General features: G+C 41.2%; 1 protein-coding gene across 1 annotated transcript; it reads right to left on the bottom strand.

Moving 5' to 3' along the window:
* Window positions 1-966: 966 nt before the first annotated feature.
* Window positions 967-24,393, bottom strand: prkg2l (protein kinase cGMP-dependent 2, like; the record flags this gene model as incomplete). Its single annotated transcript, XM_083695511.1, has 18 exons — window positions 967-2,067; window positions 2,584-2,650; window positions 3,807-3,869; window positions 10,100-10,222; window positions 10,420-10,583; window positions 11,048-11,189; window positions 11,854-11,943; window positions 14,514-14,650; window positions 14,979-15,129; window positions 15,224-15,322; window positions 15,437-15,505; window positions 16,188-16,282; window positions 17,955-18,032; window positions 18,164-18,227; window positions 20,142-20,247; window positions 22,206-22,319; window positions 22,677-22,843; window positions 23,909-24,393. 18 exons carry the CDS (start codon window positions 24,391-24,393, stop codon window positions 1,972-1,974), a joined length of 2,310 nt encoding a protein of 769 aa, XP_083551637.1. The 3' UTR covers window positions 967-1,971.
* Between the last annotated feature and the right edge of the window lie 972 nt (window positions 24,394-25,365).

The raw sequence follows: 25,365 nt of genomic DNA, 5'->3' as shown, positions 1-25,365 counted from the left end.
TTGGGTGACCTGAAAGGCGCCTCCAAATAAAATGCATTATTATTATTATTATTATAATAACCATTTGCCTTCTTTTCTTACCATCCTAAAAGGAATTTGTTTCTCTTTGCTGTAAACACCGTACTGTACCTTTTCGGTCTGTGTTGGCCTTGCAGAGAGCCTCTGAGGGCCATATGCCAGTCTTCACCATGGACCTCTCTCTGGGAAAGTAACAAGAGAACAGGCATTGCGTTGTTTGAGGCATTGGTCTCTTGTTGTGTCTCAGATGGTGCAATTCATCAAGTTGCTCAGTAGAGGGAGCCATTGCTTCCCTGAAGTATTTGTAAGACAAATGTCAGTTGTTTACAAACATCCGTAGATTTTGCCACCTTGATATTCACTTATTGTACAAAATAACAATTAAATTACTATTCATCCTTCTACAAAAATATATGCATCAATGCATTTCTGTTAACTGTGGTCGGCCTCTCATCTTGCATCTGAAATTGTTATTATTTTTTTCAATTTATTGTGATGCTATCACCATGGCTGTGTATACCATAGAAATATTTATGTGTATTTATTTTCGTAATTTTCGTAACTCTACTTTACTTAGTGACCATAAATAAAAAACCAGCTGTCTGACACATTGTTGACAGAACAACACAGGGAACTATGGGAATCTGAGTGGGAATCTGAGATTTTCTCCCAGGGCTGTTCATATGTTGCCTGTTGCTTGTGGCATATTTCCTGTATTGATTGTTTTTCTCCATTTATAGGAACCACTGTATCTAGTATCTCTATTGTGTTTTCAAGAAAGACATCCCTGAAAGAAATAACTGAGATGTCATATCTTTAGATAAAACAGATGTTTTATCATAAACACATTTTTTGTTTGTTTTTACATCTGTGCTACAAAAGCTTCAAAAACATACAGTATAACACTTAATTCAATAATTTCAAACAGAGTGCACATTATTTGGGGAGTTATACAATTATAATTCTGCATGATCACATTGCATTACATACATACATTTGTTGAACATAAATGGAAGGAAAATACCTAGATAATGCTTTGATCAGAATTGTCTATCTTTGTTTTGTATCTACAGTGCAGATTATTAACAAACAGACTTCCATCAGTTGGTGATAAAATCGTACATATTTCAAAGCCCACACAGCAACATAAGGTGTTACAGTATATGAGCCATTTAAACCAATTAATTCTCAAAATGGCCACCATGGGAAGAAAGTGAATTACATTTTTTGTATTATTTTTTTTAACTAAGCTGAATCATAAGATATATTATTGTACATAATACATGTCGATCCTGAGGATTAGTGTGAAACTGAAAGATATTGATCTGACCAAACCAGGGAAACAAAACAAGTTAATGATTAACAGACAACACAAGGAAGATACGATAATTCACCACCTTGCTTACTCAAGCACAAACATCTTGATGATCACATTGTGGAGCACATTGTCAAAATATGACATTTTATAACTGAGATTCAAACCCATGATATTAGAAACACATCAACAAATTGGAAGGCTGGGAGCATCCAAGCAAAAAACATTTTTGGTTTGAATAGAGGGTAGAATGACAACGCCTTCGGAGTGTTAGCACCCTGCATACTTTTGGCACTCAGAGCCAATTAATCACTTGTCTTGATGAATGTCCTTGCTGTTGCCTGGTGTCATCAAGTAGCACTTCATACACTGTTCCTCCTGCCAAATGGCTGACATTACTGGTTTAGAGACAATCTTCAGTCTGCAGGGGCAGCAACAGACACTCATGTCAAATTCATGGCAAGTATGGCAACTAGCAGGGAAGCAATGGGATAATCAAGGGTAATGGCTACTTCTGCAGAGTGCATTGTTTTACGTTAGATACTGTAGCACAGCTCACTGCTCACTGGTTGAAAAACTAGAGTCTGGGAATGTCACCACACTGTTTGTCTGTAGAGTGTGGAAACTCCAGGGGCGTTTCAGAAGTCCTTGTCCCAGCCAGAGAACTCCTCTGGTGTCTCCTCTAGTTCTGGAGGGAACATGTCAAAGTGGCTGTGGTCCATCGGGCCCTTCAGCTGTGTGGAGGGAGGATCATCACAGATCACCAGTCAGTCAGATACAACAATATGCAAAGATCCTAATGTCTCATCAATTGATGTTCAAAGGTTCGTAGTCGGCATGTGAAGATTGATGGGAAATATATGTCACACCACCTTTTAGTGCTGTATGCATGTGTTATGTTAAATGAATGCAATTCAGATGAGATAGCTGTCTGTGTTTTTAAATTGGCCTGCACATGTTATTTGTCATCCCTTCAGATAATAGCACATATCCACTCATTGCGCCTCCTCTTATCAACAGGAGAGACTAATACTAGAGCTGTACATAAAGAATCACTCATGGTAATTCATTCCAGAATGAGACAGTGTGATCCACCCAAGCCTGAGGCCCACTCATTGAGCTTCTGAACATCATGTCACCTCATCGCTTCAAGGGGGCTCTTTTCAGTTTTCAATGAAAACACACCAGGGTACACAATAGATGGGTGTTGCAGAGTGAGTACATGAACAGTCTGAATGGGAACACTTCACCTCTCTCCTCAGTGGAGAATTGAGCTTCTGCCGTCTAAGCCCCTCCCAGTTGAAGCCCTGGAACCACCTGAATGGAGTATAAAATACAAATAAAAAAGGCATGTGTTCATTTCCTGTCAGCACTACATCACAGCCCTCATTCTAGCCTAAAATGCCCTCCACAAAGACAGCTATTTACAACACTCTATACTGATAGAGTTGAATGACATGGATATATAGCATGCTGTGGGCACTCAATAGCCGCAGAAAAGACACAAACAGCAATATGCAACCATAGAAACACTACATGACCAACTGTAGAGCTCGCTGAACTTCAAATAGGTGCGCTACTGATCTCACGCTCTTTCTTCCATAATACAATCTATTACAATGTATCTCTCCCATCTAAAACATGTCGATTGGTTGTCATTATCCATTATTTGCTCTGATGAAAACAACACAAAGCTACTCTTCAAGCACTCGTCTGATGACTCCTCACGTCCTCTCCGCCGTCCTCTACTCGAGTCGTCCTCAAAAGACATTGTAGGAGAAGATCTAAGAGGAGGAACCTAAATCTTCTCCTCCAATGTGTTTTCAGTAGGTCACAGGAGTCGTATTCCTAACAACTGAGAGAAGGCTACATTGTACTCCATTGAGAGGGGCTGGGGAGGGGTGTACAGCTGCAGCCCTCATTCTCATCTCTTATTGCTCCCTGGTGTAAGTGCTGCTTGTTCCACAATGCTGCCCGTGCAGGGATGGTGTGGTAGATGTGACACATTGAGGAGGACGAGGAGGAGAGTGGGGCCAGGGGGAAGGTGTTTAGCAGACAATGACTTGAACACTGCTATGACACCGATGACAGTTTTGGTATGGTCTTGATTTAATGAGCTCCCCTATGTACAGTATGACTAATACAGAGAAAGTGCTCATTTGTGAACCACTTGGCGAGTTGAATGAATGAAGCAAACCTTTTGATTCAGTAGTGTCTGTACCATTTTGTGTTCTATCTAATAAGTGGTTGAAATAAACTAACAAACTAACTAACAATTGTTTTCTTTCCTTTCTCTAGCACTGTGACTGCTTGTGGAACTTGTTCTTATAGAAAGTCTTACTTGCGATGTTTGTGATGTATAGTTGTTACACGTACAAATGTACTTACTGTAAATCGTCTGCTAAATTACTCAAATGTAAATGTAAAGTGTCAGTCGTGTTGATGGTGTTTGGCGAAATGGAAGTGGACGTACTTGTGTTTCTTAATGTCAATGATGCCATTCTTTTTATTCCCAAGCCTGTTCACAGGGTTGAGCCTGAGGAAGGAAGAGGTACAGTAGGTAGGAGTTTAATAGGTCCAAGCCAACGCTTTAGCAGGGTACTTCTAAGTCCCGCAGCTGCAGAAATTTCACGGTGTGAAGTGTTGCCAAAAGCCACCACAAGGTGGTGACAAGAGCTGTGAAGGATGGGATATGCGTCTTGCACTTGCAAACATCGCACACAAACAATAACCATCATTGGATTATTTAAATTTTCTGGAAAGTTTTTCAGTTAATTATTTTGATCACTAATGAGCTCACGTAATGTGATAAATTGTGAATTGTAATCGCTACATCACGAACGGAGGATGGTCTCACATGAAAAGATATACTTTTGTCAGAGCCAAACGGGCAGTTTTACTGTAACGCCATCCTTTGAAGCTAATATACAGTATCAAGGACAGGAAAATATTGTTAAACAAGCAAATCTGGTTACTTTTGACAGGAGAATAACATAGTGGTTAGTGTAAGTGAAAAGCATGAAATGGATCGGATCTCTCTCTTTATGACACAAGGCCTATAAACAGCTCTGATAAGAGTTGCATATATTTGTCATGCGCTGCAATTCCATTCACCCATTCTCCAGTCAAAAGTCATCAAAATTGCTTGTTTAACATGTGATATGCAACACAGCCCCCCCTACACCCCTTTTAGGCTGTAGCCCCCTCACATAAATTTGTCGGATATCCAATAGAGGCAACATTGAAGATAAAGTCAAACTATTGTATACAAGCTAGACCAACCTTTTTAGCCTACCGAGGCGATGACAAGGACAATGGTTTGCCTTATCAGATAGATTGGCATAATCAAGTTTATTATAGCAGCTCATGAATTGCAGAGATGAAGAGTGGAAATGATTTAAATATCAGGACCAAGCAATGGGACCAAGTCCTATCTATTCTCATACCGTCATCAAGCATTCTATCACAGCGCAGAGAAGCGGGGAAAATGTTTAGCTCAATTATATTTCGTGAGGGGGTGCTGTTTAAAATGCTGCGAGGGGGGTGATGATGTCTTTGGATGAACCTGTAAAGGCTGTAGATCAAGGCTGAGGACTCAATCGCACGACTCGGGACAAAAAGCTGAATGCAAAAGAATAATCCTTTAGTTACAGAAAAAGAGTTTGGTACACAGGTAGACAATACGTAGGGAGGGGCAAGGCAGGGTATGGTACACGGGTAGTCAGTCAAATAGGAGGCGGATAATCCAACAGGGAAAAGGCAAAAGACATCTTGGAAAAAACGAACAAAGATCAAAAACGAGAAAGACAAGAAATCACTATGAAAATCACTGGGACGTTTTGACCCTAAGGCACAAAGACGAACTGGCAATGACGGAAACACACAGACTAAATACACAGGGAATGATGATGATGAACAGGTGAATCCAATCAGGGCGGGGTAGATGATCACACAGGCGGGAAACACACAAGGGCAGGTAGTGAAGTGTCTGGAACAAGAGATAAGGTGAGTGACACAAAAATAAACAGGGAACAATAAATGAATAACATGGAATGAAGACAAACAAACTAAGGAACAAGACAAGACGTAGACAGCCAACAGTACCCCCCCATCTAGGGATGGCACCTGACGTCCCTGGCAGATCAGGATGGGCTTGGTGGAACTCCCAGATGAGACCTGGATCCACAATGTTGTTGGTGGAGACCCAGGATCTCTCCTCAGGACCGTACCCCTCCCAATACACCAGGTACTGCTGTCTATGACCCCGACGATGAACAGCCAGGAGCGGCTTAACCGTGTATACCGGCCCTCCATCAATGAACCGGGGGGGGGCTCCTTTACCCATTTGACCTTGGCCACATGGAAGGTGGGGTGAACCTTCAAGAATCTGGGGAGTCGAAGATGCACAGCCACTGCAAGGGGAGGTCTCGTGTGGACAACCATACCTTCTGCCCAGGCCGGTAAATGGGAGCGGAGGTTTGCTGACGGTCTGCCATCTTCTTATACCGGGCCAAGGTTCTAAGGAGCACCTGCCTGCATCCCGGCTCCAGGTGTGGCGGCACCGCCGAACGAATGCCTGAGCAGAAGGAATGCTGACCTCCCTGTCCATCTCCGGGAACAGCGGCGACTGGTACCCATAAGCGCACTAGAAGGGGGATGTTGTGAGCATGCTCATCCCACATTTGAGATGTTTTCTCCAGGTGGCCGGATTCTGGGAAACGATGCACCGCAGGCAGGTCTCCAGCTCCTGGTTGAGCCGCTCGCTCTGGCTGTTGGACTGGGGGTGGTACCCGGAGGAGAGGCTGACGGTGGCACCGAGGAGAGAACAGAAAGCCTTCCAAAACTGGGAGATGAACTGTGGCCCCCGGTCCGACACCACATCCTTAGGGAAACCATGGATACGGAACACATGAAATAACAGTGTCTCCACCGTCTCCTTGGCGGACGGCAATTTAGACAGGGGGATGAAGTGTACCATTTTGGAAAATCTGTCCACCACCGTCAAGATGGTGGTGTTACCTTCCGAGGGTGGTAACCCTGTGATGACGTCCTGAAAGATGTCAGACCAGGGGCGATGAGGCACAGGAAGCGGGAAGCATCCACTTCTACAACGAACCCCTAGGGAGACCACTGGAATCTAACAGACGAGGAGGTGAGAGCATGCAATGGTGTGGCAATAGTACTAACATTTCTGATAAAACATCTATAGAAATTAGCGAACCCTAAAAACCGCTGTACCAGCTTGCGACTAGTAGACAGGGACCACTCAGCAACCGCACTAACCTTGGTGGGATCCATCCAATGTTGTCTTTAGAGATGATAAAACCCAGGAAAGCAACAGTGGAGGCATGGAACTCACACTTTTCAGCTTTTATGAAAAACTGATTGTCGAGGAGATGCTGGAGAACTTGGCGGACGTGCTGGACATGAGTCTCCTCGTCGGGGGAGAAGATAAGGATATCATCCAGGTAAACAGAAACAAATTGATTCAATATGTCCCGGAGAACGTCAGAGCCTGAAACACAGCGGGGGCATTAGTGAGGTCAAACGCCATAACTAGGTACTCATATTGACCACTAGGAGTATTGAATGCCATCTTCCATTCGTCCCCCTCCCTTATCCTAACCAAATGTTAGGCATGGTCCAGCTTAGTGTATCTTAGCCCCTTGCAATAGTTCAAAAGCAGATGAGATAAGAGGGAGGGTACCTGTTCCTTATGGTGACCACATTAAGACCTCAATAGTCAATGCAGGGACGAACCGTCTTATCCTTCTTGTCCACAAAGAAAAAGCCAAACCCAGCAGGAGAAGAGGAAGGGCGAATGATACCAGCAGCTAGGGAGGAGTCAATATATTCCTTCATAGCCTCCCTCTCCCGGGCCGCTAAGGAATAGAGACGCCCTCTTGGAGGAGACGATCCTGGGAGCAAGTCAATGGCGCAATCGTAGGACCGGTGAGGAGTCAGAGAGGTAGCATGTGACTTGTTGAATACCTCTTTGAGGTCGAGGTAACAGAGGGGAACACTAGAGAGGTCCGGGAAATCAGAATCCATAGAAAGCAGGGGATGTGAGGAAACATGAGACCTAGGAAGCACTGGAGAGGCCGAAGATCGAGGAGACACAGAAACCGGAACAGACGGAAAGCATGAAGGTGAGCAGCCCTTGCCCCACCCCGTAACCTCCCCAGTGGACCAGTCTATGTGGGGGTTATGCTTGGCGAGCCAGGGATATCCCAGAATGAGAGGCTTAACAGGGAGTTGAACAAATGAAAACTCAGGGTTTCCGTGTGGTTATTGGCGATGACAATCTGAATAGGTTCCATGCGGTGAGTGACTCTGCATAATAAGTGACCATCAAGAGCGTTGGCCTCTAATGGCTTGGGCAGAGGAACAAAGTCTATACCATGCCTTTTAGCAAACCTCCAATCCATGAAACTCCCATCCGCTCTGGAGTCCACAAACAAAGGATGGTTAATAGTCCGAGAAGAAACGATTGGTTGTGCAGGAGTAAAACAACGAGATTGGCAGAAAAAACAGTTTGATTCATCAGCGCCCTCTTCTCCACTGATGAGTCTTGTCTTACAGGACACACAGACATGAAATGACCCATCTGAGCACAGTAGACGCACCTGTCCTCCCGTATTCGACGTTGGCACTCCTCAGGAGAAAGCCTGGCCCTCCCTAGCTGCATGGACTCCTCCGATGCAGCAGGGGGCGTAGATGAGCAGTCAGCAGGATCTGTTGAGGAAGACGCCACGACGAAGAGCGATCAACATGGAACTGACTCCTCTGGACGGACGGATAAATCGCAGACCTGGACCTCTCCATCTCTCTCTCTTGAAGATGGCTGTCAATTCTGATGGCCAGGGCGAAAAGACAATCCAGGTCAGAGGGAAGCTCAAGCGGAGCCGACTGGTCTTTGATGGGGTTCTGAAAGCCCAAAGAAAAACGCGTCAAACTGGGCGGAAGGATTCCAGCCACTATATGCTGCCAAGATGCAGAACTCGATGGCGTAATCGGACACCCGTCTTCTACCCTGACGCAGGCCCATAAGCACTCTTGCTGCCTCTCAACCGGGGGTTGTATGATCAAAAAGCCCTCATGTCGCTCTGACAGCCCACTCACCCCCAGGCAGATTGAGGTGAGTTGTTCGTCATGGCGGAGAATCCATCTCTCCTGGGTCTGAAGCACAGCGCGCACCAAGTCAGAGACGGCTGAGTCCATTGTTGGCCAGTTCGTACTGTAAAGGCTGTAGACCAAGGCAGAGAACTCAATCGTACGACTCAGGACAAAAGCTTAATCCAAAAGAATAATCCTTTAATTCCAGAAAAAGAGTGTGGTACACAGGTAGACAATATGTAGGGAGGCAGATATCCAAAAAAGGGCAGGCAAAGCAGGGTATGGTACAAAAGACAAACTCGGAAAAACTAACAAAGATAAAAAAAACAGGAAGACAAGAAGGACGTTTTGACCCTAAGGCACAAAAGACGAACTGGCAACGAGACAGGGGAAACACACAGACTAAATACACAGGGAATGATGCTGATGAACAGGTGAATCCAATCAGGGTGGGGTAGACGATCACACAGGCAGGAAACACACAAGGGCAGGTAGTGAAGTGTCTAGAACGAGAGATAAGGTGAGAGACACCAGAATAAACAGGGAACAATGAATAACATGAAACAAAGACAAACAAACTAATGAACAAGACGAGACGTAACAGAACCTTAATTTAGAAATTATTAATGTCTTCATGGACATGTCAGACATGGAATATATGTGGCAGTGTGTCCGCGAAAGTGCACATTAATTAACTCATAGGACATAATGTTTCTCAGTTGATTCTGCGCATTTCAGATACATGGATGTTCATATGCTCATATGTTCATATGCGCAGAGAAGCGGGGGAAATGTTTTGCGCAGTCTGACATGAATAAGATGAGTTGGTTGTAATAATAAATCATTTTCATGCGTGATAGGAGTAAGGATTTTGGGTTTCAGTTGGATAATTATGCATTTATTTTGTATCACACTTTTTGGTGGATCGTTTGAAGGGGGAGAGTGTGCTGGATAAATTGTCACGCCTTTATTTTAATCGGAAATTATCAAGAAAAAGATCCTCTCTCATCAACCACAAAATATATCACTATAAACGTTAAACTCCTGGCTGGCTCAGGAACATCTCGCTCCAGTCACACTGGATTTTAGGTTTTAGTCTGTGAATAGAAATAGAATAGTTTGCTACAGTTGTCATAGAGAACAACAACCAGTTAGCTAAATCTTGATTTTCGTTCAAACATGGAACAAATAAAATAATGTCATGTAATCTTGTTTTGTACACACATTATTTATCATAATGCCATTGCCTATTTGGGAGGAGCGCACCGGGAAAAAAAAATATGCATGGCTGGTTTTGGACACGCTCTGCTGTATCCCCCTCCTGTTCTCTCTTGCTTGATCGTGACTCTATGAGTGATTATTATGATGAGTACAACTTTCAAAAAAGTATTTTACACACATCACAATTATGGGTATTATTAATGGAATCTAGGATGCGATATGATCGATTGCCTGTCACATCTTCAATGGTCCCAGTCTGGTCAATTACTGCAAGACCAGTTGCTGTGTGACTCACTGAGCTGGTCAGAAGGGTTGAGGCAACTGCACTTAGAAGCATGACACTGAACGCTATTCAAATATATACCCTATTCGGCGAGATTGTAATGCATGTATCACACCTTTCACACAATGTTTGTGAATGCAACATACTTGCAGAGCCTCCTGATCAGGTCATCTGGACGTTTGCTGATCTTCTTTGGGAAGTCCACCTTCTCAATGCCATGAAGAACCATGGTGTAGATCTTAATGGGGTCTGATCCGGAAAAGGGTGGGCTGGACGGGAATGAAGGAGGTCCTGTATGATTCATCTGTGGCTTGATTTGATCAGCACTATACAACATACGTGGTTACCATGGTTACCTCCTTGAGAGGTAGCTAGCGTAAAGCTTCATCACAGAGTAAGGCGCTCACCCGTACAGCCTTTGTCAAGAGCATCCCACTTAGCTTTACTGTCTGTCACACTGACTCACACGCCAGTTAGCAGCTCGAAGACGAGGATCCCCAGGGACCAGCAGTCGGCCCCAAAGTCATGGCCCTTGTTCATGATCACCTCTGGGGCCACGTACTCTGGAGTCCCACAGAACGTCCATGTCTTCTTCCCCAGGCCAATCTTCTTGGCAAAGCCAAAGTCAGCCTGAGAAAACACAAGAGAAGAGATTGATACTGTACTGTAAGGACAGGGAGGACAGATGTCATAATAATTAATTACCAAAAACTATGTTTTAAGTGAGACGTTACGGCTTGTCAAAAGCTGCAAAAGACAGAACATTCAAAATGAGCACCCTCAACCATAACTTTACCTGTGCACTAACAAGGTTTCCCAGCACACAGCTTTGATACCTGCTATAGTGCTGTATGTAGTTCTACTGTACTTCAAACAACATGTACACACCAAAGAAGAACAAAGAAGAAACCTGGTCTGTAAATATTTCCTTAAAATGCCCTAGTACTTTTTCAGGTCATTAGATAGACATCACTTCTGTGTCAAGTAGGATAATAATTCCTATGTAGCAAACAAATACATAAAGTGCAGGAATCAAGTAAAGGTTGTGTAAGGTTAAATTAAGGTTAAGGTTATCAAGTAATGGATCTATGTACCAATTTGATGTAGCCCTCTGCATCCAGCAGTAGATTCTCTGGTTTGAGGTCTCGATACACGATTCCTTTGGCGTGGAGGTAATCAAAGGCCTCCAGGACACAGCCAATGCAGAAGCGGGCTGTGGCCTCTTCAAAGAAACTCCTGTTTAACAGGCAAGGCAGTTGTTAAGCTATGGACACACTAGTCTGTTGTATCCGTCAAGTACAGATTGAGCCAATGGTTTCTCTGAGGGAGTCATCCGTTGACAGGCAACAGATGACAAGGGTCTGTAGGTGTCCATTTTCATACAGTTGAAAGTTCAGAGGAGTTGAACATTTAACTTACCACACTATATGTTATACTGTAGTCCGTTTAGCCAATTAGAAATGAGGAAGTGGTGGTGCCTCTGTTTATGCCCAAATTTCATGGATAAAATAAGATAGTGCTTACATATACATTTTTGTTTTCTGTCAGACTACTGTGGCCCTGGCTTAGGACACATAGTTGGACTGAATATTGGTGGTCTGTGACTACATGCTTAAGGTTTTTATTGTTCCATACAACATATAATATGTCTAGGCCCTATGTTTGCCCTGACCTCATGACTTGGCCAGGAAAACCTCAGTTCTACGAAGTTATAGGCTACTACAACTACAACTTTCTAGTCATATGGTCAGAAAAAGAAACACCTGGCTTTAATTATGTTTCAATCTGACCGTCACCCGCAAAAGTTCTAGTACAGTAGGTTTGATTTGAAGCAAAATCATAGCCTTTTCAAATGGGTGTTGAGGATGATGTACAGTACTGGAAAACAACCTACACTCACATGTCCCGTAGCACACTCCACAGTTCCCCACCAAGGCAAACCTCCAGTAGCATGTACACAAACTTATCATCCCGGAATGTCCGGAATAACCTGGAACACACACACCCACAGGTTAATTTTCCTTAGTGTAGAGAATTTAGGGTAAGAAACATTTTGAACATTGTAAACGTGCTTCTCCACAGTAAAAACAAGACTGTGCACTCTTCAGAACTATTTTTGTTAGGCCGGGGTACTTTTAATGAAGAGGTTAGCTTTGTGTTATATGTGCCTTGTTTTATTTGTCAATCGAGGCCCCAAAGAAAAACTAAGAAAGCAGAGAGAGAGAAAGGGTTTCGGAGAAAGAGAAGGAAAGTAAGAAAAGGAAAAATAAATATGGGAGAAAGATCACCATATTTACACTGAACTTTCCTTCTGAGTGGCAGCTCAGAGCAGTGTTTATCCGGCTCTTTTGTCCATGAATGTCACAGGCCATATAAATGAAACCTCAGTCTACACATTCAGCTGTGGGATGGGAGACAAACACACATTCTCCAAAGGGACTCCTTAGCAACTCCTACTAGGATATGGAGCACGCGAGATGGGGCCTCTCTCTCTCTCCCTCTCCCTCTCTCTCTCTCACCAAGAGAACAGCTCCAAGTTTACTCACAAGAGTGGCTTCTTGTTTCAAAGTCAGCGCCCTTCACTTTCACAGACCACCTTTCCCCTGTCAATATGAAGGCTATAGGCTCAACATACAAAGCTTTTAACTGCATTCACTGACTTTCCCTTAGGTCTGTCTTGTATCCTTAAAAGCAGGGAAGAAGAATACCCCGCTGTCTGATACTACAGCTGGCTATGCTCACAGTCTCTGTTCCATAATTTAGTTTTTTAATATCACACTCTACTGTAGTATGCATTATTCATGCACTAGGCTACAAATTCATTTCTATTGTGACCACAAGCAATATTTTTCTGTGCCTCACAGATCTAAAGAACAGTGAAGTTGACCTTTGCTGACCTTTTTATGCATTCAGGGGACACTAATCAGCCAAAACTTTGCATACATCTACCTACTGACATTGTATTATGTTATGTAATCATGAATTGTTTTATGAAACAGAACATGAACCACCAAGGTCCAAGGACCTCCTTTGAAGGTCCAAGGCTTTATTATACACTAAAGAGTTCCCTGCTCCCTATTATTATGTAACATACAATTCTGTTGATCCCCTCCTGGGATGAACATCTTTGGTTCATGATCCATTTCATTATGCCAGTCCAGAAGAATGCAAAGTAAGATATTGAATAGGTAATTCAACCTCTCGTTTGTTCATACTGTACTAGATTGCTCTCACTCCTTGACATTGACATACAGTACCTACAATACCAACAAACATGACTTCCACACAAGCTAATATCCACACACAATGTTGTTGATCAGACCTTAAGTTAATCTACTTTAATAACCTCTTAACTACCCACAAAGACATGTCTCTCATCCACTCCTGGACAGTGGCTGACAGACTTCTTTGTGCCACAGTAATCTGTGGTTATACCCTCATGGGAATCATAACCCTACTAATTTTCAGCTAAATTTGCCAGCTTCAGAACATGCTGGCCACCTGTGCTAAAGTCACCAGTCCAGACTATTTCAAGTGTTTGTTTTACATTTACATTCATGGCATTTAGCAGACGCCTTTATCCAAAGCGACTTACAACAAATACATTTGTTTAAGTAAGTGAATCATCTATCCAACAGTCATCATAAGACAAAGTAATCAATGCTCACACCAGGGGCCATTGGCAGTCGTTTTTTTTGTTTTGTTTTTTTGTTTTTAAATTATTTATTAACAGGAGAGAACTTGTACAGGGGGGAAGTTGGGGTGAAGGGGTCTCAAGGGTTGGGGTTAGGGTTAGTACAGGGGGGGTAGTGGGGGTGAAGAGGTCTTTAGGAAGGACTGTTAAGATGTAGCCTGAAGAGATGGGTTTTCAATCTACGCCTGTCTTTGAACTAAGACAGTTAACGACCATGAGTGCCTTGGGATTGTAAAGACAATGTCTACCAAGAGCACCTGAAAGTGTGAATAAACGGGTTCTGAGATAACTGCGTTCCAAGCCATGCACCAATCAGGTTGGCACATGTAAATGTAACCGCCCGGCATCCCTTTCTCAGCTGTGTGATTCTCAGAGATTAATGCACAGCTTGGAACACAGTTTTAGCCAATCAGATCATATATTTCTCAGAACCCGTTATAAAAGTAAGCATTTATACATAACAGGATGTGCATTAACAGCCGATATCCACACGCTTCTGGCGGTCACTGTCACAACAGCCGGAAGTGTGTGGATATCGGCTGTTAATGCACATCCTGTCATGTATTAATGCTTGCTTGGACGCTATAGCATCACACTCTTGGGGCATGAGGAATACGTGTGTGGTGATCAGACCTGGGCTCAAATAGTATGTGAAATCATTTCAAATACTTGATTGAGTTTGCCTGACACAATAGAACCAATGGAGTAGTCCAAAAAAGCAAACCCTGCCCATTTGAAAGTATTTCAAATTGGTTTCAACCCAGGTCTGGTAGGCATGAACCCTGAGGATAGCTCATGGATCCACATCATATATCCATATCCACATATCTGCTATCAGAGCATGTGGAGTACAATATAACACAGACCTGACTATGAAGTGTGAGTTGGTCTGCTGTAGGATGTTCTTCTCAGAGTAGATGTGCTCCTGTTGTCTCGTGTCCACAATGTGCTTTTTTTTAATACACTTCAGAGCAAAAGTTGTGTCCTCATCCTTCAGCTTCACCTGAGACACAAAGATCATATGGTATCTGCTAAGGAGAAAACAGAGTTAACAGGACACTGAGGATCAGCCCTGCAGAGTTCTGTCATGAATGTTACTGTATGAAGAGAACTGTAAAATATGTCGTGAGATGATTAGGAATCGTGATAACCCTGCCTGAGACATGTACAGTAAACTCAAGTGCCGCCCTCGGATCTTGAGGATATCCTCTTGGTCTAATAGTAGACACTTGGATCTTCCGTGCATATGTGAACCCTGGCTGTTACATATACTTTATGATAATGTGTGTATGCACCCACTGGGGGTGTGACCTAAACGGCAGGGGTCTCACCAGCTCCACCCGTCCGAAGCCGCCCATGCCCAGCGTAGCTATGACCTCCAGGTCCTGAAAGGGCTGGTGGGTGGGCAGGATGGCGACCCTCTCTCTGAGTCTCCTCAGCTCCTGGGCCTCTGGGGATGAGTTGATGAGGGGAGACTGAGGCCTGTGGGATGAGAGAAGTGTGGAATAATGTGGGATTTGTACTTAATTTGGAAGGGAACCATGTAGTTTGTTAGCTGGCCTACAACATTACTCACAGTGCGTTTCTCCTCACATCGCTCCGAGACAGCTCCTCAACGTATTCCTTCAGGTATGCCTGGAGTTCCTCATAAGTGCCTACCATCTGGTTGAAGTTGCTGGAGAGGTACCATGAAGAATATAGATGTGTTGCAGGCATGTGTGTGTGTGTGTGTGTGTGTGTGTGTGTGTGTGTGTGTACTGTGCAGTGTGGTTGCATTGACGCTACTCACTCTCTGTCTACCACCAAGCACTGTGTGTCATTCTCAGTGGAGATGATGTTGGCTGAGCGAACATCCTCACTGGAGACAGACAGGTTACATAAACCAACCAAACTATACAGCCCAGAAAAACTGTGAAACTCATCTTACTCACCAGCAGGCACGTAGGAAGTGGGGGTGCAGTTGCAAAGCATATTAGATATGCTTTGCTATTAACAAAATATAGCCAAAAGTCTCTGCCAAACCTTTGTGTGGAAACTGATATTATTATTATTATTATTATTATACACTCACACTAACCACTATGTTATTCTCCCATCAAAAGTCACCAGAATTGGCCATTTTAGGCAGCAAGACCTTGCAAAATATACTTCCTATGTCCCTGCTCACCAGACACTTCTCTTCTATGAAACCAGTAGAAATCTACTACCTAAATAACAATTGTTTGATAATGCATGTCTTTGTAAGCAGACTAACATTCCACAGCCTACAACTCCCATGTGAAAGGACTGGACTGAAACTGCTTGCTGTGGTCAGATATGTTGATGTCAGTCTGGGGGCAATGACTAAGATTATTCTATTGTTTGGTGCAAAACAAATACATTTTATACAATGGAGAGAGAGAGAGAGAGAGAGAGAGAGAGAGAGAGAGAGAGAGAGAGAGAGAGAGTGGACTCACATACAGTATGTTCCAACTGTGTTTGATACTAGAGCAGAGAACAGCCTTTTGACCTTTGACAAAGAGAGCAGTGACAGCTCTTACCTAATGAGGGCTTTTTCTCCAAAGTAGTCCCCCACACCCAGAGTCTTGATCTCCTGGGGTTCAGGACATCCCTCTGTAGTTTGTGTGACAGACACCTGACCAAGAAACACAGCATCTTAGTGTTCCCCTTCTTTCTCCATCAATCTATTTTGCCATAAAGGTTGACTTGTTAAAATATGCACTTACGAATGTGCTGAAAACAGCTAAAAAAGAAACATGCAATGGTATAATCTGTGACAGGGCCACCTATGGGATCTCAACACCCAAGCAAAAAATCCTAATACTTTAAGTATACTTAAGTATTATATTTCAAGTCCTGAATACTTGAGTTTAAATATACTTAAATATATTAAAGGATACTAAAATGACCCATCTTAAATTGTATTCAAGTTGTATTTAATATACTGAAACTTAGGTAAATTATGTAGGTTTTTAGCATATTAAATATACATGAAATATGTTAAATTGAACCCTCATATTTAAGTATACTTATTATAACATTATCTGAGATGTACTTTCAACACACTCAGAATGTAATCTTAGTCATATTCAAATCCACTGTAAAATAGTATGAAGTATATTAGAAGTGTGTTAATAATGTGTCACTAGCATATTTCTGTGTATTCTAAAAGTACACTTCAATTAGATAGAAAATGCATTAGTATTTATGTTCTTTTACATTTTCATATTCAATATTTATTAATGCATAAAGTCCCATTGAGGTTGAGGGGGACATGACACGTGACCATGCAACTATGTCACTCTTGCAGCAGCTCAACTGCAAAGCAAGGAGGCCCATAGGCTTCCGCCTTGTACATAGAGCTGAATGGCATACCATATGTTGGTCCTAATAATGGTCCTAATTATTTATAAATATGGTTAGCAACTTAATACACATAATTGAGGGATAGCAGGAATCGAAGTATACAAAACTGAAGGGTAGCACTATTAATACATAATCCAATCTCAAAATGAGCATTGAATCCAATAAATAACCAAACTGTAAGTGTTGTTGTTAAAAAAGTACATTTGAGACAGCAATGCTGGGTAATATGTAAATGACATGAAATATACTAAAAGTATATTACCATTATATTCTAAACTTAATTTCATATTTTTTATTGGGATTCTTTCAGGATATTCTACAAATATTTTTGTTCAAAGCTGTCGCTGAGATGGTTTACTCATGGCCCAAGACGACCCAAGATATTTACTTGGCAAAACTGAGTTTCTAATTGATTGATCCCATGAGAGGTGCAACTGCAAGTTGAAGGACCAGGTTACCTAACACTCAGGGACACATTTACGGACATGATATTACTTAATCAATCAAATCTTAATTATCTAATCTAAAATGCAGATTTGTTTACATGACAATAAAGTGTACTTTTAGTACATAAAGTGTACTGTAAGTATACTAAGTAAAATTTAAAATACATTCAGTTCTAGTTACTGCTGGCAAGTATACTAAAGCTCAAATGTAATGGCATGACATTAAAGTATACTTTAAGTAATTACACAAAAGTACAAAGTACAATTTTAGTGTATTTTAAGTAATTATAGAAAACATGAATATATTTTAAGCATGTTAATTACTCCTTTAATCTATTTTCAATACACTTAAGCATTTTTTCCCCCCGCTTGGGCAGGGCCACCTATGGGAATCAGCATCGTCACTCAATAATCCATATTGAATCCAAAATGACAGAAATCAGTCGTAGTGACGGAAAACTTCAACGCCTGATGATGATGAGAGTAGTACCTTACCTCTCCTTTAGCTATTATGAAAAAGGTGTTTCCCTCCTCGCCTTCTCGAATGATATACTCTCCTTTATCAAAATAGTCCTGAAAATGAAACAGAAGAGCAACTCTTTGCCACATCAACAATCTTCCCACATCATGTACTGTATATATATATTTTTTTTAATTTAAAGATCAAATTGAAAAAACAGATGTACAACACAGTTAAGACTTACCACTTCAAGACAGTCAACAATTTTAGCAAGCTTCTCTTCTGGTAAGTCTCTCAATAGAGACACACTGTGGGTTAAGTTCACAGAGATAGTTATTGGGGGGCGGGGGATGTTGTTGATAATACTGATTGAGCTGTGTTTACCTAATATCAACAACCTACTAGTCTCAGAATGTCTTCTCCCTAAGCTACAGCATAAGCACATCAGAGAGGCAGCAATGTCTATGAAAGGAGTAATAGATAACCAATTATTGTACACAAAAATGTAAAAGAAATGTGTTATGGGAGCCTTGAATTGCAATGATTATGTACAGTGCCCTCTGTAAGTATTGGAAAGAGGAAGCATTTTGTCTTCTTTTAGCTCTAAACTCAAACAGTTTGGATTTGAAATTGAAACAATTACTATGGGGTTAAAGTATTGTAGAGATTCTCAGGTTTAATTCTATGTATTTTTTTCAAGTTGGGTTCACCATTGAGAAGGTACAACATGTTTTAAACATACTCCCTCTATTTCAGAACATCATATAATGAAAAATCATATAACGTGCAAAAAAGTACTCATGTTAGTATTTAGTCGACAATCCTTTGCATGCAATAACTGCCTGAAGTCTTCGACCCATTGACCCCACCAGACGCTGGGTATATTCTCTGTACTGCAGCCATCTTCAGTTGTTGTTTGTTTTGAGGTATTTTTGCCTACATTTCTATTATCAAGAAATGAAATGCATGTTCAAACAGGTTTAAATCTGAATATAGACATGGCCAGTCAAGAACTTACCACTTCTCGGCCCTGAAAAACTCTCTAGTTGCTATGGCAGTATGTTTGGGGTCATTGTCTTAGTGCATGATGAAGCACCATCCAATGAATTTGGTGGCATTTGCTTGTACTCAAGCAGACAAGATGTTTCTGTATACATCAGAATACATTCTGCTGCTGCTATACATGCCCAAACCATAGCACCACTCCACCATGTTTCACAATGAGGTGGTATGCTGTAAATCTTGGGCAGATCGTTTTTTCTCCAAACCTTCCTCTCTGGTACATGATCATATTCTTCTAATTCTAATCTGTCCACTAGACCATTTTCCAGACCTCTACAGGCTTTTTAGGTACTTTTTAGTAAACAGTAACCTGACCATCCTTTTTGAGGATAACTACTGGTTTGCACCTTGCAGTGAAGCCTATAGTTTGGCATGTGATGTATTCTGCAGATGGTAGTCTCTGACAACATTCGCGCCTACCTCCTGTGTGTGTTCCTGATCTGTGGAATAGTTGTTCTGGGTTTTTTCTTAATTATGGTGAGCATTCCTCGGTCATCCACTGTAGAAGTCTTCCTTGGTCTACCAACCTGCTTGCGATTGATGAACTCACCAGTGCTTTCTTTCTTTTTTAATGATTTTACAAACTGTTGATTTTGGTAAGTCTAAGGTTTTGGCTATGTTTCTGATAGATTTTTCTGATATTTCAGCCTCATAATGGCTTCCAAGACTTTCATTGACGTCTCTTTAGTCCTCATGTTGACAGACACCAATAGCAGACTCCAAAGGCAAATGCAAAGCCTAGAATCAATACTAGACATTGACAGCTCTTTTTTTGCCTGCACAAATGATGTGACAGAACACACCTGACTAACTAGAAAGACCTGTCAAGCCAATTTTCCAATACCTTTTGTGCCCTGAAATAGGGGGACTATGTAAAAAAGGGTAGCAATTTCTAAATGGTGAAACCAATCTGACATTTTTTTTTTTTTTTTTTTTTAAAACATTGAATTAAAGCTGAGAATCTCTACTTTAACATCATAGTAATTGTTTGGTTTCAAATCCAAAGTGGAGTATAGAGCTAAAAGAAGACAAAATGCTTTCCAATACTTATGGAGGGCACTGGATGTGTTACTGTTATATGTTTATGGTAACTCATTATTATATACTGTATAACCGAGATACTGAGGTTGAGACTTCAATGGCTGACTCCTTGGTTTTACCTGCGTAGAAAGCTGAAATACTCCTCGTGCCTGGCCTGGGTAGACCTCATCATGATACTCTGGAAGGTCTGGCGGTCCAGAGCCCAGATATGAGACCTGGATACAGCTGAACACATAGTTACATGACACCATGTACTACAGTATGTCACCTGACACTCACTAAGACAGGTATTTTCATAATTTTAAATGAGGACCACAATGGAAACAAGTCTTGGAATTTATTGTGTAATAGTCTCAATGATTTTATTTCTGTACAGTACATCTGGGTCTTGATATGTGTGTTTGCTTTTAAAATAAGTCAAATAACCTAAAGTAAATGAGTTGGCCAGCCATTTTACATTAAAGTGTGTTTAGCAACATGTACTTTACACACTGTATCTATGTTGCACATGCTATTAAACACACCCAAGTGAAAACATTTTTTACTTAAGTATATAAAAGGTTCTAAAATGACCCATCTTAAAATGTATTTAAGTTGTATTTAATATACAAACATTTTAAATTATGTAGGTTTATTGAATATTAATTATAATTCTTATTATTTAATACTTAAATATGTTAAATTGACCCCTTAATTCATATTTAAGTATACTTATAATAGATTATCTGAGATGTACTTTCAACACACTCAGAATGTAATCTTAGTCATATTCAAAGCAACTGTAAAATAGTATGAAGTATATTAGAAGTGTGTTAATAATGTGTCACTAACATATTTCTGTGTATTCTAAAAGTATACTTCAATTAGATAGAAAATGCATTGGTATTTAATTTTAATACTCAACCTTTATTAATGCATGAAGTCCCATTGAGGTTGAAGGGGACATGACATAACCATGCAACTATGTCACTCTAGCAGCAGGTCAACTGCCAAGCAAGTAGGCCCATAAGCTTCTGCCTGGTACTGTACAAGGTGCTGAATGGCATACCTTATCTTGGTCAATAAATAATATTTGTTGGCCTTTACAACATGATGCCTCTATGGCGATTACATCTTCGTACTGCTAAAACTGCTTGTTTGATCCTCAGCTTTTGAAGACCTTGCTCGAAATATTTTTTCTAAATCATGTTATTGTTTCAATAATAACTTGCCTGAATTGTGACTGGATTAACCAGAGGATTGACTGTATTTTTCTGTATTTGTTTTGTGTGTGTGTTGATGCAAATGTGTGTGGTGGTGGAGTGCAGATAGAAGAGTAGTGGTAGTATATTAGATTACATAAAGATAGTAGAAAGGGGAGCGGGGGTGTTAAAATTGTATTAAAGTGTAATTAATATAACAGGTTGAAATGTGACCTCAATGAATGTCAGCAAACATTCACACTGGGTCCTTTATTGGCCGGTCTTCCGACGTTGGAGATGGACGCAATTTCTACAGCCATTCGACGTCTTCTGTTTACTCTCCAATCCTAATTCTCTAATCCTAATTTTATTTTTGGCAGTGGTAGCCAGCAGGTGCAACTATTGTGTTGTACTGATACATAATTATCGCTATAAATATGATTACTGTAATTGTATATGTATGCGTATATAGCATGTGTGTGTGTGTGTGTGTGTATGTAGTGTATATATACACACAAACAGTATATGTATACTGCATATAGTACTATCTTTATTTAACAATCTTTTCTTTTGTAAATTTGTAAATGCTAAAACATGTTTCCTTTGTTTACTGCTGTACCTGCGAGAAGCAGAAAAAGCTACCTAGAATTCTTTTTTTTAAATTGATAAAAAAGTATACTTTTTTATAAGTAAACTGAAATAAAGGTTTAAGAATATGACAATAAAGTATACTTTTTGTCAGTATACTACTAAAGTACACATGTAAGGGCATGAAATTAAAGTATACTTTTAGTAAGTACACAAAATTACAAAGGCAACTTTAGTGTACTTTAAGTAAGTATAAAAACATGAATATATTTGAATTACTCATTTAATCCATTTTTAATACACTTAAGTTTACTTTTTTCGCTTGGGCATTTGAATGGGGATGTAATAATCCCTTTGCGATTTCTCGTAACATCATATACCACTTTGACAGAACGCTTGCTAGCGGCAACTCACCTTTCACTGTTGCAGTTCTTTTACAGTTGTACAATATGGCCAACTCTCCGAAAGCCGTCCCAGGACGCATCTCTCCCAGCAGCTTGCCATTCTGTATGACTTCTAACAAGCCGTCTAGAGAGGAAAACATACTAAACATAAGTCTATACATAAAAGAATGAATGCCAAAGTGTGTGTTGGTGTTAGAGCACAACTTCACTATCAAAAGCAACGTAAAGTTTAGCTATGCAAATTAATATGAAATGTTGACTGTTAGTATTACAAACAAGTGCAGTATAGCCACAGACACATTCTACATTGAAAATGGTAGACAGGCCCCAGTAGGTGACTAGAATGGGTTTCTTCACAGTTTTCTCAAGGTTCCTCAAGGGTATCTGGCATCATAAACCGGCTCTGTTTAAGTGGGTACAAGTACAACAACATACATAGACGAAACTGGCAGGTGAAAATATAAATGTGTTTATTTATGACCTGCCAAAACATTGAGGTAGTTCCCGGGCTCCCCCTCCTGGATGACCAGCTGGTCCTTAGTGTAGATCTTCTCGTACATGCAGTCCACCATCTCCCTCATGTGCTGCGGCTCCAGCTTCTTCAGAAAGTCGTTGTTCATGAAGGCATCGTTGATCAGCTTCTTGGTGCTGGGAGCATGAGGGGGGAGAGAGAGATAAGAAGCAGCACGGACACTCGCTAGGTCAAAGGTCTAAGGTTTGTTTGACCAGGAGATCAATATTCCTCCAAAGTCAAATACCACTTCTGACAGGATGTGAGATATTAGCTGGTACTTGGAGGAGCTCAGTGGGTAGATTTGTGATTATGTCACAATCTTAATGTATTAGTAGTTCATGTTGGCTTTAGCTATATTTTTTGGATATTTTTTTCTTAAATCCATATGATATATGTTCTGAAACAATATCACACATGGTGCTGGAAAAGGAATGGATTTAATAACTTTTAAATAATCTTTAGAATCTATAAGACACAGATCATTTTAGTTTAACTCGACTAGTTCAGAGTATTCATGTATATATTTTTCACATGATGCACTGCTCTCATGATGGCTCTTAGCCAATCCCCAATGAGAAACAAAAAGGTGCATTCAGTTCAATTAGGCCTGTCAGTTTCCCTCTGTGTGCCTCCTCATCACTACGAGGCTTCTGATTACCACATCACACAGCAGAGGTTCCATCCATTGACCTAAAATGGACCTTGTGAATGTATTAATGCTGCAGAGTGGGGGTCAGGCAACCAATGCCAGCTTAATTGTAGCCATAATGATCCAGTCCTGCATATAAATGCTCTGGCCTTTGTTTCCCCCATCTTGTATGTCCCGATGCTAATAATACAAGATTTCAAACCTCCTTGGAGTGGGACAGACTACAAAGGCTTGGCAGCTCCAGTCTCTGCTCTTGTCCAACAGAATGAGCTTGCTGACACTTCCTTTTAGGCAATACAAATAATATTGATTCGACTGAAAAATAAAAGTGTTACAATTGCTGCTGTGCTGCTTAAAGAGGACAAGGTTTGTCTTGACAAGTAGCCCATTATCAAATGTACAATTGGGTATGGATCTGACACAAGGAACATGGGCACGAGAATCAGTCTGGGATACCCCCCATATGAATTATGATTCCAGACTACAATACAGTACATTCAATAACCCTTCTAAAATGTCACACATCAGTTTTGTTGATTAGGCCACTCACCTGGAGTCCTTGCGGACACGGGCCCTCTCAACGGACACATGATGGGCCCTGAGACCTCCGCAGAAGTGCTCTGAGGTGGGCTCAGCCGACACACCCTCCTTGGCCTTGAGCCTGCGGTGCACCTCCACAGCCACCCTGTGGAATCGGGTAGGGCCCTGGTTGATGACGCTGAGCAGGCGGTGGCTGTGGCGAGGGGGTGCCGGCGGGGAGCAGCCCAGGCTGTTGTAGCCAATGGCATCTTGAAGCTTGTCTATCTGGGAGATCTTAGCCTCCAGCTCCCTCTGAAGCTTCTGGAGCTGCTGCTCCTGGGCTTTGAACTCCTGGTCCCTCCGGGTCAGCTCCTCCTCCAGGTGGGCTATGCGGAGCCTCAGGGGCTCCGTGTCCCACACCGGGGGCTCCTTCAGACTTGGGGCCAGGCAGCTGTCCTCTAGCCGTGGGGCTTTGATCGAACCGTTGCCCATGCCCAGCTTTTGGCTGGCCACCATAGGAAAGCCCTTGGTCAACCTCACCCCAGTTACTGAGAGGTCTCCGTCCTTTGATTGATTAAAGGTCTCCCTTCTCTCACTCCTGGAGGGACTTGTGCTGTTTCAAAGGCTTATGAACGTTCTTTAAAATTGAGATGGATGTTATGAACAATAGATATGAGCAACATATATTCTGATTAGAATGTGAACTTATAAGTCATTCTTTTGAATCTGGATAAACACATCACATAAATCATATTTATCTCATTACAGTAGGCTATCTCTTAAAATGTAACTGGTATGATCAGCATGACTTGCTTTAACTTCCAATTAATTTAAAATTAATTAAGTGAAAAATGTTATGCTTTGCATTGACCTCAATACTGCTTCATTTTCCCAGATAAGTACTCCAAGTAATAGTTACAAAATCACTTTTAGATAGCATTTTAAGTAAGAGATAATGTAATTATATTTTAAAAATTGCGGGTTTTACATAATCAAACACACAATAATAATGAAAAACATTCACCACGTAATCAAAGAAATAATTATTTTAATTTCAATAAATTGAAATCCCAAATGTAATTGTTACCCGTGATCATCTTCATCAAAATGTGATCTCATTTAATTAAAATGTGTGACGCAGGGGTGGGCGGTATCCATTTTTTCATACTTTTATACCGTCCTCAAAGTTTACCGGTATTACCGCGAAAAAACTTAAAAATAACGTTACGTGGAGCTGTCTTTGCTCCATATATTTTATCTACGTTGAAAAACTGAATTATTGATGTGGTGACTGCAATACCGTATGACATTTACTTTACATCTCGATCACAATTTGACAAACTAAACTTAACAGCATAATATGATAGCTTAATAAGAAGCATGACACACTGCATTCGTAATAATACAACTTGTCTCATGTCCTATGTCATATAGCCTATAGGCTATAATTTGTCTATAAAATATTGATTTAATTACCGTTATGAGACT

The sequence above is a fragment of the Argentina silus genome (genome assembly GCF_951799395.1).
Source record: "Argentina silus genome assembly, chromosome: X".
Lineage (NCBI taxonomy): Eukaryota > Metazoa > Chordata > Actinopteri > Argentiniformes > Argentinidae > Argentina > Argentina silus.
This window is presented reverse-complemented; position numbering and strand designations above follow the sequence as displayed.